Here is a 27,751-nt window from a genome sequence, read left to right as displayed (position 1 = left end):
TACGGTGGCGGGATGGCAACGGATCTTGGATTACCATTTCTGTTCGGTTACCATCGTCCAGGCTCACCGGAGGTCCTATTCTGGTTGAGTATCCGCATATGTGGACGGCGGCTGCAAACGAGTTTTTTGTTTGTAGATTAGGGTTTCACGGTCCCCGGTTTAGTCTGGTACGTGAACCCGACCGGTTTTGTTTTTTCATCGGTTTAATTTGGTTAGATGTAAATGAGTTGGACCTCTTGGAATTTTTGTATGGGCCTATTCCGGAAATAGCTCATTGGACATTATATTTTATAAATTGAATACCTTTTAACAAAAAAAAGAGTATGATGTATTGTTTGGTATAGTTGTAGTAGGGTGGGTCATTGGTGTTATACTTATAGAGTAAGTACTACTAGTATAATATATACCAATGACATTTTTCTTTTCTTTTTGGGTACAAAATTGGCAAAAGACATTTTTCTTAAATATTGTGATTCATTTGTGACATATATTATCTATAAATTCGATGATACATGTAAGACGCTCCTGTTTTGACTCTTGAGAAGTAATAAAGAAAACGAAATCAAGTGGGAAGAGAGGAGGAGGAGCATGCGAGCACGTTCGTTAGTTAGAGGGGATATGAGGAGAGCACATCATGTCCTTCCCTTAAAGCCACCGTCTTCACTCTTTTTTTTAATTCACATTTTACGTTTCCTTTGAACGTTGTTTCACCTTTACTGTTTTTAAAACCAAACCAAAGAAGGAAGCAGACAACATCGAATGGGCAATTCCAAACGATTGTTTGGCGTTGTACGGAGGAAACTTCTCAGGCGATCTCACAGCAGAATCACTATCATTCGTTCATCATCATCAGCTCCAGAAACTACTCGACAAGAAGATATTGCCGCTGTTAAAATCCAAGCTTTTTTCAGAGGTCACCTGGTAAAATATATATATATAACAAACTCAATTTCTTTTAATATCTCATCTCTATAAATTTGGTAAAAGCTAAAAAAAAGGTTGAGCATTGCGCGCAGGCAAGAAGAGCGTTTAGAGCATTGAAGAGTCTTGTCAAGTTACAAGCGGTGGCGAGAGGAGTGCTTGTGAGGAGACAAGCTCGAATAGCCTTACATTGTATGCATGCTCTTGCTCGTTTGCAGGTTAGGGTTCGTGCTCGTCAGCTTCTCTCCCATTGATTCTCTTCTCTGCTTTTTGCCCTGTTTTTTTCTTTGTTTTTTCTTTTCAAAAAACCTCTTGTGATTGTGACATTTATACATCATTGTCCTTTCTACTTAATTCACCGGTTTGTGACTTTGTTGTATATGTACTTACTAGCTAACTCTCTAACACCCTGCATTTGTACTAATAAACAATATCACTTTTGCTGACACATTCTGTCTCAAAATTATGATGAGTAAGTAGTAGACAATATACACATTCTACAAAGATCCGTATATAGAGTATTTGGATAGGTACCTTGGAAAAGAAGAAAGGGAAAGGCTTCCTTTGAGACGCACTGCTTTGTCTGATTTTTATGAATCTGAAAGTTATAAGCAAGATCAGTCACCTTAAAGAATCAACAAAGATAAGCAAAAATCATATAGGTCGATCTACCAACAAGATGACAAAGTCCAAAAGAGAGAGTTACGAGAGAGCACTGAGATATTGGCGCGGCTCAATCAGATAATCTATAGAATGTACGTGTGTGGTGTTCACGAAGATCTGAGTGAACCAGGCCAATATCAAAGGGACTCTATCATGCTTAAGTGTTGATCATCAAAGGAAGCCATCTTTGTAAAATGATAAAAAAAAAAAAAAAAAAAAACTAAGAAAGAAGTGTGTTAGTTTGATGTGAAGTGTGAGGAGGAGAAGTGAGAATGTCTGTGGGGGAGTTATAAAGGGAGAGAGGAATTAAATTAGGGTATGAGAGAAGGAAATGGAAGGTATGGAGCATTAAAACCTCATCTACTACCAAAGCACCAAAAAAGCTGGCTCACCCTCTTTACTCCCTACTTCACACTCTTCTCTCTCTCTCTCTCTCTCTCTCTCTCTCTCTCTCTTCATACTTCATATATCCATCGTTCAAAACTAAATTGGCTATGCAATGAGAACCTATACTCCTTTGTCTCCTCCTCTGTCTTTCTATCTTGAGGAGGTTCATAACAAAATTCAAAAGAAAAAACGAAAAAAAAAGGATTTTGAGGAAGAATTAAAAGAACATCGATGAAGATGCTTTTGTAATAAATTTTGAGGGAATCTCGCAGAAGAGAGGGGACACTGGCTGGCCTGCCTGCAACATTTAATAGTCTCTTACTGCTTTTTTATCTTTTCTTTCTAGGTCCCCCTCTTTCCTCTGCTTTTTACAACCCCTTAAGCAAGTTATGAACCCTAATATGACCCTTCACTCTCTCTCTCTCTCTCCATTGATGATTCTCAAGAGAAAAGATTCGCAGTTTTAATGTCACATTGTAACAGCAGAGCTTGTTGTTTAAAACGAACACCCTTTTTTGTCTGGTTAGGACTGGTGGGAAGGCAAAAACTTTTGCACCCTTATTTACTTCTCTCTCTCATGCTACTACATTAACCCCTCCGGTCCACCATTGCCATAAATTTTATGCAGAAGACACACTTTATCTCTCTCTCTCTCTCTCTCTACCCAATTATATTTTCTTGACTTACAAAATCAAATCATATCTCTAGATCACTGTTTTACAATAGTTCACTTTATGATTCGTTACCATTGAGTAGCTTGATACCAGTGTTGTTGCATTAAAAATAACACTAAGCTACTAATATGTACAAGAAGCTAATAGTACTCACGCCGAGTTTTCGGGCCACCTTTCTCTCTATATGGCTGCAGAACATGATCTACAGCGTACCTAGGTTTCTCCATCGCCAAAACCAAAAGGAAAAGTAAATGCCTACATAAGTAAACTGATGTCAATGTCTCATTAGTTTACTTTAAGCTCCTTAGATATAAAGCTTTAACTTGCCATCAGAACAAGTAGAACAGAATAAGCTACAATTAAAGGGATAAGCGAATTTAACAACTTCTTTTTAGAGTAAACTGACAAAAACGTGCAACATGTATGGCTTCTTACGGTGAATCAATGCATATAATGTCGCCACATGTTTAGAATTTTCTCGACAGGAGCAGAAGTTACAACCTGATAAGGTGCAAGTTCTAGAGTGTAAAAATGGGGAAACCTGAAGCGGGAACATATGTATTCTGAAGGATGATGATGATCTGTAGTCATGTCTATTGCAGAATTGAGATTTCATTATAAACTGATTCTTGGCTTCATTCACATATTTAGAATACAAATCACTTTCAAGCACCTCTGTATAGTAAAATAAAAATACAAAATACATGACGGAAGAAGGCCTACATTCATATTCATTCATCATCAACAACAATTACATCGTTACACAAAGTTTCGCAGAATAAATAAAAATTAATAATTACTGGAATGAGTTCCAAACGTCAGTAGTGTGTGGCTTTCACGTTAAAATTATACATTCTTATACCAACAAGAGTGACTTTTTTTTTTAATATATAACTACAAAAGATGGAACCTAAAAGTGGAGAGTATCTTAGAGTTTCTTGGGGAAGGTCATACCGCCGCCTCGGATGGAGAGAGGGGGTCCTTTGACAGAGCTCACCTGATTCGTATCAAGGAAAATGACGACCACAGTTATGTCATCGTGGAAATGCCTCCTCACTCCTCTTTCTATCTTCTTCAGATCAGAGTATCTCATCTCTCGTTTCTTTGCCGCTTCTTGCAGTGCCATTTTCACTAGTCTCCGTGCTATCCCCTGCATTCAATTCCACAACAAAAGACGGAGTCAGTCAATCTCTGGTTTTGTAATAGGTTTATATTGAAACGGTAAAAGAAAGAAGAAATGGGTCTCGCGCACGTTTCGTGGGTGGTTCTGAACAATGTCAACAGCTTCTTGGTTGCTCAGCTGTTCCCATAGTCCGTCAGAAGCAAATATCAGAAACTGATCCTGTGGTTGGATCTCATGCTCCGTTATAGTTGGTTCCCCACTCAAGATCGGTCTTTTGAATGGCTCGCGGAGTCTGTACTTTGTGTACAATGGTTCCTTGTTGAACTCCGCCTTTTTAAGATACACGTCACCTATGGATCTAGATATCTACAGAGCAAACAAACATATCTTATCCTTTTCAACTTCGTATCTCCAGAGTTTATCTTGACATGGCAAATGAACAAACATATTTAGGCGTTTGCACCTAGTGCCTAGTGTCTACATGCAGTGATATAGATACAGATTCAACAGTTACCACAAATTTCAATTTCAACTAAAGCTCTGACTTTCTTGGGTTGGTGGGTTTGGTAGGCAATGTCAAAGTCAAAGTAACTACAAATCTAGGCTTTTGGGTGTACAGTCTAATTCAATGGATAGACCTTATCTCCATACAGGAAAAAATGGTTGACATGATAAAAGTAAGAAAAACGTGTTCTTTTCGATTAGAATTCAAGCGTCTTGGCTTCAAGAAACCAGCAAGACGTTCGAGGCCATTTAATTCAGTTTTTCTCCGGCTTGTCTTAGTTAGACAAAAGACAACAACATATCAATTTAACGAATGATTTACTAACATACTCATGTACCTGAAAGAAAAATCTAAATCCTACAACCCTAAAATCTAATGCTCAACGCCACACATTGAGAAACATACCTGAATAAGTCCCTTAACACGCCACACATTGTGCTTTAACATGACAATATGCGAGTCATCCGGGTGCAAGGAGTGCATCTCTTGTCTAACAGACTCTATGCTCACATTATGTTCTGCGGATAGCTGAAGCGCAATAACCTCTCCTGTCGCCTTCATAGCCCTTCCAAGAACAGCACGGGAATCCCCAACATTAGCGATGTAAAGCATCCCTCCGCATATAACACCGACCAGGCAGCAAGACCCAACAGCTGCAATCTGTGGCTTAGTTGGCCACTGCTTTGTCACAACACCTAGAAACCCTTCTTCAGTCGCTTCATACGCTTTTTTAATAACATCCACAGACATACAAGCGTGCTCTGCTGCAAATCCTACAGAATTCAAATAAGATTATTTAGTTTCCACACGACTGGTTTGTAAACTCGTATTGTATGCATATATCATTCAGTAGCGCTCACTCTTTAGATGCTGAAAAAGATGATCATTAACAAAACGCGAGGTCTCAGGGCCGCCATGACCGTCATAAATACCAATAAAAGTTCCATAAGGACCAGAGTCAAGAGTACTCAAAGGACCAGACTCAACTTGGCTCTGATCCTCAAGCAAGTTGTTGGCCTGAACAACAGCCATGGAGAATTCACCAACGAGGTGCTGACCAGAGTCTTTATACCAAAGCAATCCATCTTGTTTTCCTGTCGAATCAGAGGACTTGCCCGAGGAAGAAGAAGACGGCCACAGACAAGCACTCAAGAGTTTCATTAACGTAGATAACATCCCTCATTTCATCAGGGCAACCCTTTTTGTCCTCCACATCCGTCAAAGGGATGCACAGAAACACAAACAAAGTAGACAAACAATCCTAAGGTTTTAAGAATCTGCAATTCAAAAGCAATAAACAGAGTTCAAGTAAGGATCTGAACAGAGTAAACAAAAATCAGAGTAAAAGATGAAATCAAAAACCCAACTTTTAAACCAAAAAAAATCAGCAAACCCAATTGGTCAATGGATCAGATAAGCAAGAGGGAATAATTAATTCAACAAAGATCAGAACAAAATCCAAACTTTTATTTTTTCAAACCCGGAGAAAAGTAGTACCTGAGATTCTGAAGAAGCTGATGTAACAAGAAGAAGAAGAAGAAGAAAAAGTCGCAGACTTTTCCAGTCAACAGATAAACTCTTCAAAAGGGGAATCTCAATCAGAAGCAAACCTTATAATCCAAGCAAAAGGATTTGAAGGGTTTTAGTAAATGAAAAGGTCGGCAAAACACGAACGATACTAGAGTTACAGGTGAGATCTAAAAGGATCGATGGTAGAGAAAGAGAGATTGATGGATTCCCAAATCAGATCCAGAAGAAAGAAAGAAGTAGTAGCGTCGACCTTCTCTTCCAGAAGAAGGCGAGAGAGAAGAGAAGAAGAAGAAAGAAAGAAAAAAAAAAAAAAAAAGGGCTCCACTGCTTCTAACCAGACAATCCAATCTCTCAATTACTGGATCAGATTTTCTAAACCTAACCCTTCTTTTTTCCTCTAATTGACTTTTCTTACCTCCTTTTATTTTCACAAACGATCCTTTATCTTTCTAATACTTACGATTTATCCCCCACTAACTAATAATTTTATCTATTAACCCCATTCCAACTCTGAATTCGACGGCTCTTCCTTATAACTTGGAGGCGTAATGCTTGCTTTTTAAAGAAAAAAAAAGTGTTGCAGATATTAGATTAGATGAAAGAGGAGGAAAGAAAGAAAGACAAGTGTTTGTTTTGTAATGTATTGGTTAGATTGGAAGAAGATGGATGGTTAAAAAAAAAAAAAAAGATATATGTCTGTGAGTGATATGAAAGTGGGACACGTGATATAATGAGATGATTTTAAAAAACGTTAGCTGTCTAAAATAAGACATACGTGTGCACTCATACATAAACATCTCCACCTGCACCTGACCTTCACCTGCACTTCTTTTCCCTCCCATTCACTTCTCTCCCATGTGCTTCCCCCGATCCTCCTCTTCCCTCTTCGAAAATGGGCCTTTAGATTTGTATGTTGGGCCTTATAACCAACTTACTATAAATGGTAAGGATAGATAGCAAGCATTTTGAAGATAAAAACCAACTAATAACCTCTATTTGGTAACATGTGGATGTGTGTAGTGTGTACTACGATATATGTTTTTAGAGTTGTTTGAATACATAAAAAATTAGGTATAATATATAGTTTGAGGTTTAGTTTACATTTGAAGAAATAAAATATCACAAAAATATTTTAATGTTTAATGTTATTATGCACATTAATTAATTATTTTCTATTAGCAATTAATATATATGGATTAATTGCTAATAGAAAATAATTAATGTGCATAATAACATTACTTTCTAAGAAAAAAGAGGCAAAAAAAGAGGGGGAGTAGTCAAGAACACCAACCCTACTTTCACTCTTCACCAAGAAATGAAGGAATCATAGAAAGACCCCCACATGTAAATTGATCACGTTTTCTTAAAAAAAAAAAAGTTTTGCCCGAGTATAACCAAACCTGGCTCTCACTCATCATTACAAATTCTTCATTTTCTTTCTTTAACGAACTATACATTTGTATATATATAGATTCACACTCAATAATCACTTTTCAGACTCCAGTTAATTACAAAAACATCAGTTTAAATAAATTACCTGTTCTTTGAACCGGCTTAATAAGATAATATATAGAAACGATGCAACATCATTCGGAAGTGAAGCAGCCTCTTTGCCCTAAGCCTCGCCGTGTGTGTCCTTCTCTTCCTGAATTTCTCAAACCTCTCTCGTGTTCTCTGCATTCCTCCACCTGGTAACATTATATATGCTCTAGTTCTTGTTTCGTTAGTTTGTGTTTCTACATTTGGCGTTTGTGGTTAATATGATTTACATAAGAATGTTTTAAATTGCTAAATTTCCTTTTTTTTATAAACCTAAATGCAAATATGCATTTCTTTTAAAACAATCGAAGCCTATATCCTCTTACTTATTTTTATGATTCTTGAAATTTATCACGATGATTCAGTACTCATATACATGTTTGTGCATTAATCAGCCAACAAAGTACGGAGGGAAGAAGCGGCGCTATTAGCATAATCGATAAGGTCACCATCATTTCTACTCCATCCGTTTCAAAATATAGGATGTTTTAACTAAAACATGTAGATTAAGAAGTCTTTACTTTTAATAAGTTCAACCAATCAGAAACAATACTGCATAATATAAAATATTAAACTAATCTAAAAGTTGCATAGAAACTTGAAAACATCTTATATTATGAAACAAAAAACTTTTCTAAAACATCGTATATTTTGAAACGGAGGGAGTATTAGATATATTGGATCTTTCCAAACGTGCATGCATGGATCTTGAGTGTTAAGTAAATACAAATATTAATTGTGGTAGGTGCAGCCGATAGAAGGTGGAACAGTAGAGTCAATGTGGTACGCAGGGTCTCCACCTAGGAGAACAGGGAATCCCCTTGTGCACGACCTACGTTTCATTCACTGCCTCGATCTTCTCCCCAATTTATCAAGAACCAAGGCTTGACATTCACATCTTTCATGGCTACGTACCTTATCAGCCACATACAAAACAAAGAAAAGAAAAAAAGAAAACAACAACTCCTTACGTACAGTACTACTACACTGCCATATCAATCGATCTTCGAGTAAAGATAGGTGGGTTGTCAAAATCCTAAAACATATGTAATTGGATATATTCTCGATCAAGAAGAGAATTCTCACTGAGTTCAAGGGCACTAATTAACTACGTACACAATGAATGCAGAGACTTATATATATAGGATGGTAAATTATATACGTACGTGGATAGGATTTTGGATGTTTATAATATATTAACTGGTTGTTTCCTAGCATTTTCTCTCTTTTTTTATTTTCTTTTTTTAGTTTGTTAAGCCTTATTCTGTCTTCTAAACATTCGTCTAATTTTATACATGACTTGTGTTTCCAATTATCTACCGATGCTCGTAGTTTGTTCGTATAATAATCGTATGTGTAAAGTTCCGGCCGGAGTTATACGTACTCTCTCTATCAGTTTTCTCAACAACTAAATATATTTTGGTTCAAGATCTACCAAGTAGTAAAACAGTTTTTTCGTAACCAAATAATTTGAGAGCTCTCATCTCATTTCATCAAAAATAGAAAGCCGGATTAATAAGAAGAAACAATTCGAGTCGTGCATGACGAATACCTGACACGTGTGGATGAATCTATCAGTATTTTCATTTCCATCCTCTTATTTATATTTTATGACAAAATCACCCCGTTGTTTTCCTTATAGACAAACATTTTTTAAACCATAGCCTAATAATGTGTACCGGCTGCACCAAACTGATGGAACAAACAAACATCCCTCCACGTCTCTCTATTCACACAATTCCACCAAATAATTATACAAATAGCCACACAACACAACACACATCGATTCAATGTAGTACTACTTGTGGTTTTCTTTATTAAGAGTTAAGAGTAAGAAAAAAGAAGAAATATTATGATAATTCTCTATCCTAATAATTAAATAGGAAAGTTGATGTTCAAAAAATTGAATTAAATACGAAAATTTCGTTGGCAACATAATCCTTCAATGAAGATCTTTAAAACCCGTTGACAAAGACCAAGCACCAGACAAAACGTTGACCTTATGGAAACGAAGAAAGTTTCGTGTAGTAAAAGAAATTCAAACTAGCAAGAATCATACATCTCTTCCTAAATTTTTCTTAAACTTTATATTCATACAGAGAGACAGAAAGACCGGAGAATGGTTTGGATTAGTGGGAAGTTGAGATGGATGTTTCAGTTTGGATTCTTCTGCGTTATGAGTTCGGGATGGGCTTCTTCTGTCTCAGGATCCTTCTCCTTTGAAATTCATCATAGATTCTCAGAGCAGGTCAAGACCGTTCTAGGTGGTCATGGCTTGCCTGTAATGGGCAGCCTTGACTACTACAAGGCGTTGGTTCACCGGGATAGAGGTCGGAGGCTAACCTCCAATAACAATCAGACAACTATTTCTTTCGCTCAAGGCAACTCCACCCAAGAAATCAATTTGTATGAAACTTTTTGAAACTCCTCTGTTTTCTCAATGGTAGGTAGTACTATATAGAGTTTTGATTATATGGTTTTTTATTCTTAATGATCAGTCTACATTATGCGAATGTGACGGTAGGGACACCGCCTCAATGGTTCTTGGTGGCCTTAGACACGGGAAGTGATTTGTTCTGGTTGCCTTGCAATTGCAATTCTACTTGCATACGGACCATGGAGACTGACCAAGGCGAGGTACTATATTATCTTGGAATGTTATTCGTTATAACATTAAAACTCGATCATTTTTTTATAAAGAAATCAATGTATACACAGAGGATAAGGCTTAACATCTACAACCCAAACATATCAACGTCAAGCTCAAAGGTTACATGCAATAGCACACTATGTACATCAAGAAACAGATGCCTATCTCCGAACAGTGATTGTCCTTACAGAATTCGATATCTTTCGCCGGGAAGCAGAAGCACAGGTGTGTTGGTGGAGGATGTGATCCATATGAGCACAGAAGAAGGAGAAGCTAGAGAGGCTCGGATCACATTCGGGTTTGTAATTCTTTCTAACTTCATGCATTGTCTTCAAGCTCAAAACTAATTGACTATTGTCTTTTTATATATTACTTTTGGTTTTTTTCTTACTTTCATATATGTGAAATTTCTAACACTAACTAACAAAATAGAATACGTAAATGGTGGCAGATGTAGTCAGTCCCAACTAGGGTTGTTCCAAAAGGTGGCTGTAAATGGTATAATGGGACTTGCAATAGACAACCTAGCGGTTCCAAACATGTTGGTTAGAGCCGGAGTGACCACAGATTCTTTCTCAATGTGTTTTGGTCTCAAAGGGAAAGGAACAATCAGTTTCGGAGACAAAGGCAGCTCAGACCAGCTTGAGACTCCATTGAGTGGCACCCTCTCTCCGTAAACTCTCCTTTGATTACACCTTTTTCTTTTATTCTTTCCAATAAGAACATTCATATGTAACGTACATTAACATGATCTGAACACAGGCCGTTTTACGATGTGAGCATCACCAAATTCAAGGTAGGAAGTGTGACGGTAGAAACAGAATTCAGCGCGATATTTGACTCCGGGACCGCGGTTACATGGCTGCTGGAGCCTTACTACACTTCTCTAACCACAAATGTACCTACATAACTGTATTAACTTCTCTTTAGATTCATGCACAGATTGTTTGTTTGCGTTTATGGTTGCATTTATAGTGCATTACGCTCCAAGTGAACCTACAACCTCAAACGCGTAAATTGTGTCTGAAACAAACAACCGAGGCATTAGTCCACTATAGCTAGTTAGTTATTAATGTGTTGTGTTTTTGCAGTTTCATCTCTCTGTACCAGACAAACGACTTCCGGCAAATGTAGATAGCCCCTTTGAGTTTTGCTACATTATTACATCAACGTACGTTAGCTATCTTCAGCTATACATATGATCAAAGAAGAAAACTTTAAGGAATATTTGATGCATGTGTATTTCTGGTTGCAGTTCAGATGAAGAGAAACTTCCTTCAATTAGCTTTGTGATGAAAGGAGGAGCTGCTTATGATATTTTCAGCCCAATACTTGTCTTCGACACCTCCAGTGTACACACATCTCATCTTATATATTACATATCATATTTTGACTATATAAGTATATGAATCTCCATTGCATTTACGTTACAGGGTAGTTTTCAAGTCTATTGCTTGGCCGTCTTGAAGCAAGTTAATGCAGACTTCAACATCATTGGACGTTCGTTTCTTTTACTTTTCTTTTCCTTCAACCAAAAACATCTTCTTGCACATCTTTTTAACCAATTCCTAATTAACCACATCAACTTTTCCACTATGTTAGAAAACTTCATGACCAACTACAGAATCGTCCATGATCGGGAGAGAATGATCTTGGGATGGAGAGAATCTGATTGTATGTCCAAACTTAATTCCCTAATTATTTTGACCAAAAAGAAATATTCATGTTGGTGACCAGTTACTTCTTGACATTTTTTCAGGTAAAGATGCTAACGGTTCTGGTTCCAAGGGACCAAGCGCTCCAGCGAAACCGCCATCGCTACCGCCAACGCCATCTCCAAGAACCGTTAACCCTTCCACCCGTTTAAACCCTTTGGCTGCTTCTTCACTTTTCATCATTTGCTTCATTTCTTTTATGTGCTTGTGATAGTGAACATCTATTGTGCAAAGAGCTAATTTATTTTCGTTTCCTATCTTTTAATAAGTTTCATACATTATTTAATCTATCCTAGAAATTGTAAATTCTCATCTTCTGGCCCCATGTTCCCTTTCACCCAAGTGGGACATTTTTATAAATACAATATCTGAACATGTGAGCTCAGAACATTTATTCCTCTCCCAAATTTTAATATCCAAAAGTCCAATATGGAATTTTTGAAATGTTTAACTAATGATGAATTAGAAGACTTAAGAATGATTCAACTTGTCTAATACGACTGCATGGTTCATAATGCCATCCTAGTCCGTTGACTTCATACAAAAAGAGCTTATCTTGTTTTTTTTTTCTTTTTCAGTTTGTTATATGGTGGTGGGGGGGGGGGGGGGGGGAGAAACATGTTTTCTGCAAATGGTTAAAGTCAGATTTTTTGTCAATGGCTTAGTCGTTTCTCAATCGTATGTTTCATATTAGTATATTGTTTTAGTGTTGGATGTTGATATATACTCAGTGGATTTGATTGCTTTTAAGTTTTAACCTTAACATGTTTGATATATTTGCTAAATTGCTCTTCTCACTTCTCTGTAACTTTTCCAAGAAATGAAGAGTCACGTGTTCCTTTGATGCCATTTTGCTGAACATGAATGTATCTCTATATGCTTGTAAATTTATGTCGATCAAGTCTACACTGGTTTATGTCAGGACTGTTATATGTGTTAGAGATTGATTGAACAAAGATCTGAGAGAATTCTTTTTTTGTTTTGTGTAAATCATCATTGATACGTAAATTTCAGGTTTAATTTTTAATGTAATTTGTTGAGTTAACCATTTAACCATTTAACTCGTTTATTGGCAAAATAGTACATTTCAAAACTTAATTGGAATTGTAGTACATTTACTATTTATAATTGGAGAAATAGATGGGTTTTACTATTTGTGTAATAGAAGATATATGAGATATATAAGAAAGTGGGGTATAGTGTAGTAGTGTAAACTTATAAAAGGGTAGCTGCATAAAAGATATCCGTACAACATATTTAGTGTACACATTTATTACACACATATTAAATATTTTTATTTCATTCATATTGAATATATTATATATCAGCTGTACGGATAAAAACATGTATATTAACATATATATAAGTACACTAAATGAACTGTACAGGTTAAACTTGTGTATTATTATTTATTTGTAAACTTAATAATTGTACACATTATACACCTGTACAGACACCTGTATATATTATAATGTGTACAAACACCTGTACACTTAATAAGGTGTACGGATACAAAATTTATAAAAAATATTTAACATTATCAAATATAATCATTACACAAAATGCATATCAAATTATAAAGAAAAAACATAGATTTTTTTTGTATCTGTAAAAAAATTAAAAATATAGATATATTGAATAATATTTTAGTTATTAGATTCAAGGGGTGATTTAATATATATATTAATTTCAATGGCACATTTGTAAATAAAATGATTAGTAGAGGATTAAAAAGTAATTCAAATAGTAGTAAATGGTGAAAGTGTGGGTTTTGCCAATTTTAAATAGTGAATGTACTAATTCTTCAATTAAGTTTTAAAAATGTACTAAAACTCCAATTTTCTCTTTAATTAATGAGCTTATGGGTTAACCCAACTCATTTAAACAAATGAGTTGGATCAACCCATTAACTCATTCCATCTAAATTCAATAGGTAATGGGTTGATTTGAGTTGAGTTAATCATTTTGACATTCCTAGTTATATGTAAGTCGAGTTTTAGTATGATAACAAATGTTTGTAATATAAGCCAACAACCTTTTTATTTAAATTAGGTATACGTATATATACACTACTGATCTAATGTGGCATGATTAAAAAAGGTCAGCTACAATACAAACAGTGTTAATTGAGTATAACTATATTATTACGAGGGAATAACCAAGAAATTATATAATAAAGGGAGTTCAATGCAAAAAAAAAAAGATGGGTAAAAGGACCTTTTTCGAAAAAGAAAAGAGTTGACGGCTAAATTCAAAAAGTCGTCTCTCTCTCTCTCTCTTCCTCTCCTCCTGATAAGAGAGAACTCTGCCCTCGTCAACCTTCTCCTTTAAAGGAAAGAAGACGAAGATACAAAAATAAATAATGGCCACTACTCCGATTAAACAAGTATTACCTCAAAGGATCAAATCACCTTCTCTCAGCATGTCTGCTACAATGCGAACGAGTCAACCTTTTGACTCTTTTTTTTTGTTTGGGTTCAATTCTTCAGTTTCCTTACATATACGCGCGGAGTATATATCTTTATCTGAGAAAGCAACCGGAGTTTTATTCCGGAGGTGTTTTTGTTTTCTTGTAAAAGCTCTGAGATTGAAGTCATGGACGTTGCACGCCAAGTGTTTGTGTTATTGTCTGTGCTAGTGGTGTGTTGGGGTTTCGAAAGATGTGAGGCTTATGGGAAGTTCGGGTTTGAAGTACACCACATGTTCTCTGATAAGGTCAAACAAAGTCTTGGTCTTGACGATATAGTGCCGGAAACGGGAAGCTTGGAGTACTTCAAGGTTTTGGCCCACCGTGATCGTTTGATCAGGGGTCGAGGTCTTGCCTCCAACAATGACGAAACCCCGATCACTTTTGATAAAGGAAACCTCACGGTTTCAATCAAGCTTCTGGGAGCGTAATGCATCTTTCTCTCATCTTGAATTCTCAACAATTCGTTTTCTTGTTTGTAATGCAATATGTTATGTTGAATCCACTCATTGTTGAGTTTGATTTGTGAATTTATGTGGTTTTAGCCTGTATTACGCTAATATCTCTGTGGGAACACCACCTTCTTCGTTCCTGGTGGCTCTGGACACAGGCAGCGATTTGTTTTGGTTGCCTTGTAACTGTGGTACCACTTGCATCCGCGACTTGGAAGATGTTGGAGTTCTACAGGTTCCTTTCCCCTTTTGAAAGCAGATTGACATGTTTTCTTTAAACTATTTTTTTTCTTTACTCTTGTTGTTTTCTCTTCTTTGGAAACAGAGTGTACCACTCAATCTATACACTCCCAACGCATCTACTACGAGTTCTAACATTCGATGTAGTGACAAGCGTTGTTTTGGATCGAGAAAGTGTTCTTCTCCTGCAAGTATATGTCCTTATCAGGTTTCCTACTCTAACAGCACAGCCACCACGGGGACATTGGTACAGGATGTATTGCATCTGGCCACAGATGATGAGGATTTAAAGCCTGTCAAAGCTAATGTAACGCTTGGGTAAGTAAATGACTCTTATCCTCTGTCTTTTCTTAACCGAAAAACCTTCATGGACGCTATCGCACCTCTAAAACACTGTTCATGTCCTGTTAACACTATGGTGTGCATAGCAAAACCAATATTGAATATAGTGTGAAATCCGGACATGTAAAAATGTTGAGGTCTTCTGAGCATTCATGATAGCTCCATCAACTGTCCTCTGTTTGAGAAATGACTTCTGAAGCAACCAAGGAAATGCCAAAGAACTGAATCCGTGTTTCTGATGCAGTTGCGGTCAGAAGCAGACAGGTCTGCTCCGGAGAAATATTTCTGTGAATGGTGTTCTTGGGCTTGGTATTAAAGATTACTCTGTTCCTAGCCTCCTGGCAAAAGCTAATATCACGGCAAACTCCTTCTCAATGTGTTTCGGGCGTGTCATTGGCATTGTCGGAAGAATCAGTTTTGGAGACAAAGGCTACACAGACCAGGAGGAGACTCCATTCATTTCTGTTGCACCAAGGTACGAAGTCAAAACAGTGCCTATAGTTTTTTAATTTGATGTCGATTCCCCCGTTGTTTTCTTTTTGACATTTTTGATCCAAAATGAAAACTAGTACGGCATATGGTGTAAATGTGACGGGAGTATCAGTAGGGAGAGATCCTGTTGACGTTGGCTTTTTTGCAAAATTCGACACTGGCTCATCATTTACACACTTGCTGGAGCCAGCATATGGTGACCTTACCAAAGCTGTATGTACAAACTTTTCTTCCTCTTAGATAATATTGAGCTGTTAAAATCATTACATATATCAGTAACGTTTGCAGTGGATATTAAGATGAAGATTTCTTAGAAGAAAATCCTTTCCTCCAACCTTGTGTTTGTTACATCACCATGACATTCGTTCTTTTACTTTTGCAGTTTGACGATCTTGTCGACGACAGGCGACGCCCAGTTGATCCCAAGGTTCCCTTTGAGTTCTGTTACGACTTGAGGTCATGCCCGCATTCTTATCAGCGTAGTTATTAGATGCTTTTGCCTATTTTAGTAGAATGTGTTGGACTTTTAACGCAAGCTGGATTGAATTTATAGAACAGATATTAAAGTATTAGGAATTGAAAGCAGCTAAGTAACTTGTAAGATGGACTAATTTGTATCACATTTGTATACTGATGCTCTTCATCTTCACATTGCAGCCCAAACACCACAAGCATAAAATTCCCCTTAGTAGAGATGACTTTTGTAGGAGGAGGCAAAATCATTCTCAATAATCCGTTTTTCACGGCACGAACTCAGGTAAGACATGGTTTTAATTCTTTCTTTCTTTCATGTACTAGCGTATCTATTTACATTTTGATTTTTGGATATGAACTATGAGTAACAGGAGGGTAATGTAATGTACTGCTTGGGTGTTCTGAAGAGCGTAGATCTCAAAAATAATGTCATTGGACGTAAGTATCTCAACGCTGATGCACGAATTCTGTATATATCCATATACATATAATGAGAACATTTGTGGATTGCAGAGAACTTCTTGGCTGGCTACCGCGTTGTATTCGATCGGGAGAGGATGGTTTTGGGTTGGAAGCCGTCTCTATGTGAGTGACGAAATCAGGAAGTGGCTGTATATATCCTTGGAATAGAAATATAATTGACCATGATGTGTTTAATGTCATGGGCAGGTTTTGAAGATGAAAGCTTGGAATCAACGACTCCTCCACCACCAGAGATCGAAACTGTAGCACCAAGTCCAACTGTATCCGCTCCATCACCTACTTCTCCTCCTCCTGTTATTTCTGCTACACCACCCCCATTCGACCCTCGCAACTCCACAGGCGGTGCAGCCAGTCTCATCCCTCTCACATCTCAACTCCTACTTCTCTTACCTCTTTTAGCCTTCCTCTGAATCACAGAAGTCATTTGTTTTGTGTTGGCTTGACCATTGTATGTTCATTCATTTCAATAATAATCTTCGTTTGATGTGCACAAAACAATATTTCATTGGTTTGAGAGTGGTAATCTTATCTCCCTGTTACATATGTATGGTTTTGTTACATTAGTGTTTTGGATATATTAGTGCGTGGCACAATTGCAGGAAGGAGATTATGTATTTTGTCAAGCATGTTTGTTTGTCTCGTTAGGAAAAGATATAGATTAGCAGTACCAAAAGGGTATTTTGTAAACCTTTCACCAAGTGGGACATTTACTTTACAAATACTATTATCTTATTTTATACGGGAGTATGAAAGCAGGAGGGTACTGTCACTAGAAGAAAACACGTCTTTTGCGATGGACAAATCTATCGCGAATCCCTCGCAAATCGACAAAAGCGAGAAATTTGCGAGGAAAGTCCGTTCCTCGCAAAGCGCGTCTCGCAAATCGGTCAACGTTGCAATTCCCTCGCAACTTTTGCGAGGAAACGTTGTCCCTCGCAAATCCCACGCATTTTTGCGAGGAACTACTATTCTAGCAAAATCCTAGCAATTCTGGATCTAGTAAATCCCTCGCAAATTTGCGAGGCTTTTGCAATTAAAATTTCCGTTGCAAATTTCGGTGCAAATTGTAAAAAAAAATAGAATTTTCATTTTGGTAATTAAATTAAACATGTAATTAAAATTAAACCTGGAATTATAATTAAACTTTATACTTAAGCAAATTAAAAGTGCTAAGTTTACAATAACAAAACATAATAACCGATATTGTTCTAAATATGAGAGGATAAAGAGTACTAAGTTTACAAAACAAGTTCATCATTGTTTACTGTCCGGTGGTTCCATCTCCGGTGGTTCCATCTCCGGTGGTTCCATCTCCGGTGGCAGGTCTGGCCGGTAAATCCTCTCGGCGAAATCTAGCAGCAAACTCTGGATCTTTAGATGCAAGATAATCAAAGTATGCATCATAACTATGCATCTTCTCTGAATTTTCTTGCATCTTTTGTGCATTGGCCTGTAGTTGAGTTGCCTGAGTTTCAAGAACAGCTTCGGCAGCAGCAAGCTTCGCAGCTAGAACAAGTGGATCTTCAGAAGGAGGAGGCGGTTGAACAATATGAGCTGAAGATGCTTCTGCTTGCATGTTACCAACACCATATATCCGGTTCTTTTTCTTTGGAGCAACCTGCGAACAAAACATATAGACACCATAAGTGTTTACACAAACACAAACATTAACATAAACAATGACGCATCCCAATTGTATGTTTGCTTGTAAAGACATAAAATGAATCAGAAACAGAATCAGAACCAAATTCAAATTTAAACACAACAACAATTTGTAACTTACCGCGAAAGTTTCAAACCACCGGTTTACAACCGGACCTGGTGTTTGGGTCCAATTGGCATGAGCTGACTTGAAATCTCTTTCAAAAATGGCCCGGACAGTAGCAGCAACCGAAGAATCCTGGTCAAACCTACAAAACATAAGATAAAAGGAATTAGGATCATTGAAAATACAAAACATAAAGATAAACTCTATGTTAGATACATAACATTCTCACCACATAGTACCCGGAGGTCGCTTAGGATCCAGTTTTGGTAAGCCAGCACGCCCGGGACTTGCAAGTAACTCTTCCAAAGTGAAAAACACTTGAGAGGCACTTGCACCGTTGACACACGACGTTGATTGCTGAGGAGGATCATTTTGCTGAGGAGGATCATTTTGCAGAGGAGGAAGATCATTTTGCACCGGTGAGGTACCTTGAGAAGAGGCGGTAGAATGTAGCCTTTGAGCAGAACCAGTAGAGCGTACCCCTCGAGAAGGGACGGGAGGAGATAATCCTTGTGAAGATATGAACCTTGAGTAATGGTTTTGGTTGACAGATCCGTTTTGGTCTCGAGAAGACATCTGAGAAGAGAAGGAGAATATGTAAAATTAATCATTACCCTAAATTAAAAACAAAAATTAAAACACCTAATCACAATCGAATTGAATTAAAAACCCTAATCCCAATCAAAACCCTAATCCCAATCGAATCGAAACCCTAATCCCAATCGAAACCCTAATCCCAATCGAAACCCTAATCCCAATCGAAACCCTAATCCCAATCGAAACCCTAATCCCAATCGAATCGAATTAAAACCCCTAAAATCGAATCGAAACCCTAATTGAAACCCTAATCGAATCGAAACCCTAATCGGAAAACCCTAAATCGAAACCCTAATCGGAAAACCCTAAATCGAAACCCAAAAATTGAAATAAAAACCCTAAATCGACAAACCCTAAATCGAAACCCATCTAAAAAACAACATAAGAAGAGAGAGGAGGAGGAGATTAGTCGGAGAAGGGATGAGAGGAGGAGTAGCATAACCTGAGAAGGGATGGGAGGAGGAGTAGACACCGGAGAAGAGATGAGAGGAGGAGTAGACACCGGAGAAGAGATGAGAGGAGGAGTAGACAACCGGAGAAGGGATGAGACGAGGAGTAGACAACCGGAGAAGACAACCGGAGAAGAATGAAATCGGAAGAAGAAGAGAAGTTTTTAGGGTTTGCCGGCTGCGGGTGATGGTTTGAGCTTCGCTCAAACTAGGTTTTTTACTTATATAAGAAATTAATGGCGTCACAATTCCCTCGCAAAATTTGCGAGGGATTTACTAGAGTCCCTCGCAAAAGCATCGCAAACAATAATTAATATAAATTTTCTTATTAACAGTTTTTTGCGACCAAATTGCGAGGGACTCTTGCAAATCCCTCGCAAAGTAAGTCTTAAAGGTCTAGGTTCAACGGTTTAGGGTTGTTATTTGCAAGGGAATTGCTATGTATTGAGACCTTTGCAATGGATTTGCGACTGATTTGCTAAAGCCATAGCAAATCAGTCGCAAATTTGTCGCAAACCTTGAATATCTAATTTGCAAAAACCATCAAAATAATTGTAACAAATTAGCCAAATTATCCAATTCTCTAACAATTTTGTGTTGCACTGCTATCTTTGATTAACAATTTTGGATTCATCCTTTTTAATCATTAATAGTAATGTAATAAGTCTTTAGGGTTTAGGGTTTAGGGTTTAGGGTTAAGGGTTTAAAGTTTTTTTTGCGAGGGAATTGCTATGTTTTGGGTCTTTTGCAATGGATTTGCGACGAATTTGCTATGGCTCTAGCAAATCAGTCGCAAATTTGTCGCAAACCTTGAATATCTAATTTGTAAAAACCATCAAAATAATGTTAAAAGTTACTAAATTCACCTTATGAACACATTCAAATGTATTTCAGAATAATTCTATTAAGTTTTGTAATAGCAAATTTGCTATGGCTTTCGCAAATTACTCGCAATTCCTAGCAAATTTGCTATGGAGGTTGTTCTCGCAAAATCGTCGCAATATTGCGAGGGATTTGCGAGGAAAGGGACCTTCCCAGCAAATTTGTCGTAAATGCGTCGCAAATGAGCAGCGGATTTGCGACGGAGTTGTTCCTCGCAAATTTGCGAGGGATTTGCTACGGTTTTTTATTTCCTATTAAATTCCTCGCAAATCTATCGCAAATTTGCGAGAGCTGTACTCCGTCGCAATGTGTCCTCGCAAAAGGCTTGTTTTCTTGTAGTGTGTGATTTACTGCTTGAATGTTCTGAAGAGTGTAGATCTCAACATCATTGGTCGTAGGTATCTCAAAAATCGATGCACAATTATATTTGTGTATGCATATAATGAGAGTATATATGTTTAGTGGAATGCAGAGAACTTTATGTCGGGCTACCGCATTGTATTTGACTGGGAGAGGATGATTTTGGGTTGGAAGCAGTCAAATTGTAATAAGTGACCAAATCAAGATGTGACACCAATCTCAGCCCTCTTGCAGCTGAACTCCTACCTCTTTTGGCCTTCCTCTGATTCACAGAAACTGTTTTTATGTTGGTTTGACAACTTTATTAGGTTCATATAATAATAATAAACCTGATTGTTGAGCAAAACAATGTTCAATAAGCTTATCTTCCTGTTACAATGTAGTATGTTATTGACTCATTGTTGTTATGTAAACTAGGATGTTGGCCCGTGCGTTACCGCACAGGAAAGTAAAAACTTGAAATGATTAACATTGTTAATTTCACATTTCGAGTGAAAACTTTCTGGTAAAATTTTTAACTGTATAATATAAAAGTCATAAATAATGACTAAGATGAATTAACCAAATTAGTTAAATAAAATATTTATTATATATAGAAAAATGAAAAATCGTTTCAGTGACAATAAGAGAATAATGTTAAAGATATATAAATCTAGATTTACCGAATCATACTCAGATAATCAATTTTCAAAGATAATCACATAGAATAAAATTTAAATCATTATTCTATCGAAATTTATAAAAAAAATAATAAGAGAATCAGGGAGAAAGAGCTCATAGCTGCAACTGCAACCAAAAATTAACTAAAAAGATAAATCTATGAAAAATTAGAAACCACAATTAATTACCTAAATTAATACTTGAAAGAGATGATCAATACAGTTAGATGGAAAACGACACCAAACAAAAGTTAGATGAATGAATCAATAAATAAAACAATCCAATTTTTTTAATAAAGATGAGTGAATTAATGTTGATTAATAAATTGAAAGAAAATAATACTCAGAATTTTCAAATTTGGAGGTATTAAACAATAGTCAAATAACAAAAACTCTTTTCAAGGTCCATAAAAAATATATATATATATACATAAACAAAGAGGTGTGAAACAAAAATATGTGAAAACTAACAAATGTGAACATTGAAAGCTGGGAGTACGACGAAGAAACACAATTGTTGGATCAAAATATTGCAACTTTTAAGATCATTAACAAATATAAAAAGTTAGATGAGATAATAAAAATAATCTCATCAGTTATATTTAAATTGACCCCTAACAGTGAGTTTGCTATAATATATAAACATATAAATGTATGATATTATTTATTAACTTGTAAGTATAAAAAATACTCAGAAAACAATAAATTCGAAACTTGTTTTTGTATCCCATAAAGGTTTATATATAATAAACCAAGAGGTGTAAAATATAAAGGTGTAAAACATAGAAGGATAAAAAAAAATGTGAAAAACTAATAGGTGCGATTTTTTAAGATGGGGGTACGACGAAAAGATGCAAAAATATGAAAATAAAGACGTGTGAAACAAAAAGATACAAAAACTAACAAGTACAAACATTGAAATCAAGGGGTACGACGAAAAAACACAATTATTGGATCAAAACACTGCAACTTTATATAAACAAAAAGGTGTAAAACAAAAATGTGTGAAAACTAACGGGTGCCTACATGGGAAGTTGGGGGTGCGACAAAGAAACACAATTGTTGGATCGAGTCTTTGAAACTTTTGATATCATTAACAAAGGGTGAGATCATTAATAATACTTAAATAATAAAAACTCTTTTCAAAATCCATAAAATCTGTATATATATAAAAAAAAGGTGTGAAAACAAAAAAGTGTGAAACAAATGTGTGAAACAAAAAGGTGCGAAAACTAACAAGTGCAACCATTGAAAGCTAGTGTTACGACGAAGAAACACAATTGTTGGATCAAAACATTGCAACTTTATATAAACAAAGAGGTATAAAACAAAAGGGTGTGAAAACTAACGGGTGCCAACATAGAAAGTTGGAGGTGCAACGAAGAAACACAATTGTTGGACCGAAACTTTGCAACTTTTGAGATCATTAACAATACTCAAAGAACAAAAACTCTTTTCAAAGTCCATAAAAATCTGTATATATATCAAAACAAAGAGTGTGAAAACAAATAGGTGTGAAACAAAAATGTGTGAAAACTAACAAGTGCAACCATTGAAAGCTAGGAGTACGACGAATAAACACAATTGTTGGATCAAAACATTGCAACTTTATATAAATAAATAGGTGTAAAACAAAATGGTGTGAAAACTAACTGGTGCCAACATGGAAAGATGGGGGTGCAACGAAGAAACACAATTGTTGGACCGAAACATTGCAACTTTTGAGATCATTAACAAAAGGTTTAATAGGTGCGATTTTTAAAAGATGGGGGTACGATGAAGAAACACGATTATTGGAAAAAAAAACAAAGAAAACAAAGAAGTGTGAAACAAATGTGTGAAACAAAAAGGTGCGAAAACTAACAATTGCAACCATTGAAAACTAGTGGTACGACGAAGAAACACAATTGTTGGATCAAAACATTGCAACTTTATATAAACAAAGAGGTATAAAACAAAAGGGTGTGAAAACTAACGGGTGCCAACATAGAAAGTTGGAGGTGCAACGAAGAAACACAATTGTTGGACCGAAACTTTGCAACTTTTGAGATCATTAACAATACTCAAAGAACAAAAACTTTTTTCAAAGTCCATAAAAATCTGTATATATATCAAAACAAAGAGTGTGAAAACAAAGAGGTGTGAAACAAAAAAGTGTGAAAACTAACAAGTGCAACCATTGAAAGCTAGGAGTACGACGAATAAACACAATTGTTGGATCAAAACATTGCAACTTTATATAAATAAATAGGTGTAAAAAAAATGGTGTGAAAACTAACGGGTGCCAACATGGAAAGATGGGGGTGCAACGAAGAAACACAATTGTTGGACCGAAACATTGCAACTTTTGAGATCATTAACAAAAGGTTTAATAGGTGCGATTTTTAAAAGATGGGGTACGACGAAAAAACACGATTATTGGAAAAAAAAGCTTGCAACTATCATAATCATCAATAATTTTAAACCGTTAAATAAGATAATAGAAACAATCTCATCTGTGACTCCCAAAAGTGGGTTTGCTATTATATATAGATTGTCAAAGTGCATGGAGTGTATTAGAAGATTTGTTTAAGGGTGATTTTGTAAACTTTCATTTGACATTGACCGGATATACAAACTGCAGTCAATGTTGCGCATACGTTGATTAGAACATATACATATAGTGCTATGATTGATGACAGTACTATTATAGGTTCTGAATATTTCTTATATTATTGATAAAGAGCAAGTTTACATATATATATATATATATATTAGTAGGAGAGCTTCGGGAGATATCTCTGTTTTCTTCCAGCTTTAAGATTTCAAAACTGTTCCACCCGTGTTCCATTCTATATTGTATTATATAATAAAAATGTCTTTAAGGGAAAAATATATATATATATATATATATATATATATATAGGCCAGTTGCAGAGGATACTAGGGTTATAGTATTTACAATGAGATCCCTAAAGTTATTATTACATTCATTTTAGTCTTATAAGTACTAGATACGGAATCAAGGAGTAAAGTAAAAGATAACAATACTAGTGGGACTTTTCCGCGAAAAAGAAAGAGTTGACTTTATAACGGCTAAGTCCAGAAGTCGTCTCCCTCCGGATAAAAGACTCTGCATTTGTCAACCTTGAGCTTCAGGGAAAGAAGACGAAGATGCAAATAATGGCTACTACTCCGATTAAACAAGTATTTTTACTCCAAAGTATCAAATCACCTTCTCTCAGCATGTCTGGTACAATGCGAACTAGTCAAGCTTTTGACTTTTTTTTTTGTGGTTTCCTTACATATACGGGATTTGTCCCGTTGTATTTCGTTACCTGAGAAAGCAACCGGAGTTTTATTCCGGAGGTGTTTTTGTTTTCTCGGAAAAGCTCCGAGATTGAAGTCATGGACGTTGCACGCCAAGTGTTTGTGTTATTGTCTGTGTTACTGGTGTGTTGGGGTTTGGAGAGATGTGAGGCCTCTAGGAAGTTCAGCTTCGAAGTTCATCACATGTTCTCTGATACGGTCAAGCAAACTCTTGGGTTTGGCGATTTAGTTCCGGAAAAGGGAAGTTTGGATTACTTCAAGCTTTTGGCCCATCGCGATCGGTTGATCAGAGGTCGAGGTCTTGCCTCCAACAATGAAGAACCTCCTGTCACGTTCATGCGGGGTAACCGCACGATTACAATCGACCTTCTCGGATCGTAATGCCTCTTCTCCTTTCGTTTTCTTTTTTTTTATGCAACCATATTTTGACTCGTTGGCTTGTTGAATATGATTTGTATATCCATGTGGCTTCAGCCTGCATTACGCCAATGTCTCTGTTGGAACACCGGCCACTTGGTTCCTTGTGGCTCTTGACACTGGCAGCGATTTGTTTTGGTTGCCTTGCAATTGCGGTTCCTCTTGTATCCGTGACTTGGAGGACATTGGGCTTCCACAGGTACCTTTCTCCTCTCGAAAGCAAATACTTTTATTTTATAGAGTCTCATTTTTAACTTATTTATTCCCTAACTGTCTCTTCTTTGACACAGAGTCTACCACTCAATCTATACAGTCCCAATGCATCTTCTACAAGTTCAAGCATTAGATGCAGTGACAAGCGTTGTTTTGGATCAGGAGGATGTTCTTCTCCTACAAGTATTTGCCCTTATCAGATTCCCTACTCTAGCACCACCGTCACGACAGGGACGTTGTTACAGGATGTATTGCATTTGGTCACAGAGGACGAGGGTTTAGAGCCTGTCAAAGCTAATATCACGCTTGGGTAAGTAATCACTTTCTTTTCCTTATTATATGTCTTTTCTTAACAAAAACCCTTCTGCCGCTATTTTAACCTCTAAAGATATGTTCATTTCGTGTTAAAAGCCGTGAAATAATCCGTCAAGCAATCTATATATTGGTACGATGAGATTGAACTTAGTTTGAAAGCTGGTCAATGAAAAAAAATTAAAAAGTAAAGGTTTTTTTTTGCCTCTTTTGGAACTCACATGGGTTTGTGATGCAGCTGCGGTCAGAATCAGACAGGTTTGTATCGGAGAAGTGTGGCTGTGAATGGTCTTCTTGGGCTTGGTATGAAAGATTACTCAGTTCCGAGTGTACTGGCAAAAGCAAATATCACTGCAAACTCTTTCTCAATGTGTTTCGGGAATATTGTTGACTTTACCGGAAGAATAAGCTTTGGTGACAGAGGCTACACAGACCAGCTAGAGACACCACTAGTTCCTATTAAAGCAAAGTACGTTGTCAATTCCAATTTGATTTGACAAGGCTTAAAATTTTTTCAACTTGTTGTATTATCTATAACGATTCTGTTTTCTGTCTTCTGTGATTTTCTTTAGTCCGACATATGCTGTGAATGTGACCGAAGTATCAGTGGGGGGAGATGTTCTCGGGGTTCAGATGCTAGCTCTCTTCGACACTGGCACATCATTTACACACTTACTGGAGCCAGCATACGGTCTTATTACCAAAGCTGTAAGTGCCTTAGATCAGACTAATTATCGACTATAATGCTGTCTGGCCAGATTCATTGTACTAATACCGTATCTAAGCGAAGTTTTTATTCTTCAAGAAACTTTGTGCCGTTAAATCATTAGATTTCTCGTATCTGTAATCTTTTAGTGGGCGTCATTCCTCCAAGCTTGCGCTTGTTACATTAAATGACCTTTCATTCGTTTACTTTTGTAGTTTCACGATAATGTCAAGGACAAGCGACGCCCGATTGATCCTGAGATTCCATTTGAGTTCTGTTACGAAACAAGGTCATGCATGCACTCTTGTCATATGCTTTAACCCGTTTCAGTAAAATGTGTTGGACTTCTAACGAATAACGCCTATAAAATAAGAAATAGGGGGACATTGAATGTAGAAGAGAACAGTAGTGTCTGTAATAGTTAACAAGCTAAGTAATCTGTAAAATAGCATGTCTCTGTTTCACATATGCATTCTGATGTTATTCCTCTTTGCATGCAGTCCAAATACTACAAGCTTTAAATTCCCTAGAGTAAATATGACTTTTGCTGGAGGATCCCAAATGACTCTAAGAGATCCGCTTTTCACAGTGTGGAATGAGGCAAGATATTTATTGTTTATCATTCCTTCAGTTTCACCAAGTTTCATGGATTAGCGTATTCATATACATTTGCTTTTTGTATTCAACCTTATAAACAGGACGATTCCGCCATGTACTGCTTGGCTATCCTGAAGAGCGTGGATTTCAAGCTTAACATTATCGGACGTAAGTATTCCCAAAACTGAGTTTTACGCGGCAACGCATTCAATGCTTATAATTGAAGCAGAGAGATAAATAAAGAGTATGTGTTGAATGCATTTTCACATATTGGTGGTTTCAGAGAACTTGATGTCAGGCTACCGCATTGTATTCGACCGGGAGAGAATGATTTTGGGTTGGAAGCGGTCTAATTGTAAGTGATCAAATCAGTAAGTGACTGTATATACCTAGGAACGAAGCATTGATAATGAAGCGTTGTTTTGTGTTAATGGCAGGTTTTGAAGATGAAAGCTTGGAATCTACAACTCCACCACCACAGGTCGAAGCTCCTCCACCAAGTGTATCCACTCCACCACCGACTCTTTCTCCTCCTGCTACTTCTGCTCCATCGCCCCTGATCGATCCTCGTAACTCCACCAGAAACCCTGGCACAGGCGGTGCAGCCAACCTCAGCCCTTTTGCAGCTGAACTCCTACTTCTCCTACCTCTTTTGGCCTTCCTCTGATTCACAGAAACCTTTCGTTTTGTGTTGGTTTGACCATTTTATGTTCGTATAATAATATTCTTTTGATGAGCAAAACAATCTTCATTGGTCTATCATTTAAGAGTGGTAATCTTGGATCCCTGTTACAGTGTACTATGTTTTGTCTATTGGTTCTTACA

General features: G+C 36.7%; 6 protein-coding genes and 1 long non-coding RNA gene across 9 annotated transcripts; 5 read left to right on the top strand and 2 right to left on the bottom strand.

The window, feature by feature from the left end:
- Positions 1-441: 441 nt before the first annotated feature.
- On the bottom strand, positions 442-1,519 carry LOC147942779 (uncharacterized). Its single transcript, XR_015559183.1, has 2 exons — positions 1,456-1,519; positions 442-1,330 (listed from the first exon to the last, which is right to left on the bottom strand). It is a non-coding gene; the product is annotated as an uncharacterized LOC147942779 (long non-coding RNA).
- LOC104791375 (protein IQ-DOMAIN 20-like) lies at positions 614-1,369 on the top strand. Its single transcript, XM_010517247.3, has 2 exons — positions 614-921; positions 1,017-1,369. The coding sequence occupies exons 1-2, from the start codon at positions 760-762 to the stop codon at positions 1,173-1,175; spliced, it is 321 nt and encodes a 106-aa protein (XP_010515549.1). The 5' UTR covers positions 614-759; the 3' UTR covers positions 1,176-1,369.
- Positions 1,520-3,350: 1,831 nt separating the features above from the next.
- Positions 3,351-6,565, bottom strand: LOC104791374 (putative protein phosphatase 2C 46). Its single transcript, XM_087453258.1, has 5 exons — positions 5,771-6,565; positions 5,134-5,550; positions 4,679-5,046; positions 3,898-4,134; positions 3,351-3,795 (listed from the first exon to the last, which is right to left on the bottom strand). Exons 2-5 carry the CDS (start codon positions 5,447-5,449, stop codon positions 3,574-3,576), a joined length of 1,143 nt encoding a protein of 380 aa, XP_087309384.1. The 5' UTR covers positions 5,450-5,550; positions 5,771-6,565; the 3' UTR covers positions 3,351-3,573.
- Positions 6,566-7,209: 644 nt separating this feature from the next.
- Positions 7,210-8,559, top strand: LOC147942778 (uncharacterized). 2 transcript variants are annotated; one of them, XM_087453257.1, is made up of 3 exons: positions 7,210-7,494; positions 7,738-7,786; positions 8,094-8,559. In XM_087453257.1, exons 1-3 carry the CDS (start codon positions 7,382-7,384, stop codon positions 8,229-8,231), a joined length of 300 nt encoding a protein of 99 aa, XP_087309383.1. In that variant the 5' UTR covers positions 7,210-7,381; the 3' UTR covers positions 8,232-8,559. The 2 variants fall into 2 exon arrangements, with proteins under 2 accessions (XP_087309383.1, XP_087309382.1); XM_087453256.1 differs by having other exon boundaries at positions 8,088-8,559.
- A 727-nt stretch (positions 8,560-9,286) lies between these two features.
- LOC104791372 (aspartyl protease family protein 1-like) lies at positions 9,287-12,019 on the top strand. 2 transcript variants are annotated; one of them, XM_010517239.2, is made up of 10 exons: positions 9,287-9,748; positions 9,841-9,979; positions 10,061-10,290; positions 10,444-10,665; positions 10,755-10,890; positions 11,084-11,163; positions 11,248-11,344; positions 11,426-11,492; positions 11,595-11,666; positions 11,752-12,019. In XM_010517239.2, exons 1-10 carry the CDS (start codon positions 9,462-9,464, stop codon positions 11,916-11,918), a joined length of 1,497 nt encoding a protein of 498 aa, XP_010515541.1. In that variant the 5' UTR covers positions 9,287-9,461; the 3' UTR covers positions 11,919-12,019. The 2 variants fall into 2 exon arrangements, with proteins under 2 accessions (XP_010515541.1, XP_010515543.1); XM_010517241.2 differs by having other exon boundaries at positions 9,398-9,785; positions 9,867-9,979.
- A 1,928-nt stretch (positions 12,020-13,947) lies between these two features.
- Positions 13,948-17,200, top strand: LOC104791371 (aspartyl protease family protein 1-like). The gene is made up of 10 exons (XM_010517238.3): positions 13,948-14,601; positions 14,720-14,861; positions 14,952-15,184; positions 15,453-15,683; positions 15,778-15,913; positions 16,083-16,156; positions 16,358-16,457; positions 16,546-16,612; positions 16,688-16,759; positions 16,844-17,200. The coding sequence occupies exons 1-10, from the start codon at positions 14,303-14,305 to the stop codon at positions 17,065-17,067; spliced, it is 1,578 nt and encodes a 525-aa protein (XP_010515540.1). The 5' UTR covers positions 13,948-14,302; the 3' UTR covers positions 17,068-17,200.
- A 7,224-nt stretch (positions 17,201-24,424) lies between these two features.
- LOC104791370 (aspartyl protease family protein 1) lies at positions 24,425-27,711 on the top strand. The gene is made up of 10 exons (XM_087453249.1): positions 24,425-25,058; positions 25,156-25,297; positions 25,389-25,621; positions 25,862-26,092; positions 26,196-26,331; positions 26,545-26,618; positions 26,830-26,929; positions 27,028-27,094; positions 27,210-27,281; positions 27,364-27,711. Exons 1-10 carry the CDS (start codon positions 24,760-24,762, stop codon positions 27,591-27,593), a joined length of 1,584 nt encoding a protein of 527 aa, XP_087309375.1. The 5' UTR covers positions 24,425-24,759; the 3' UTR covers positions 27,594-27,711.
- Positions 27,712-27,751: the final 40 nt, after the last annotated feature.

Source organism: Camelina sativa, chromosome 6 (genome assembly GCF_030686135.1).
Source record: "Camelina sativa cultivar CO46 ecotype springtype chromosome 6, ASM3068613v1".
NCBI classification, from domain to species: Eukaryota; Viridiplantae; Streptophyta; class Magnoliopsida; order Brassicales; family Brassicaceae; genus Camelina; species Camelina sativa.
This window is presented reverse-complemented; position numbering and strand designations above follow the sequence as displayed.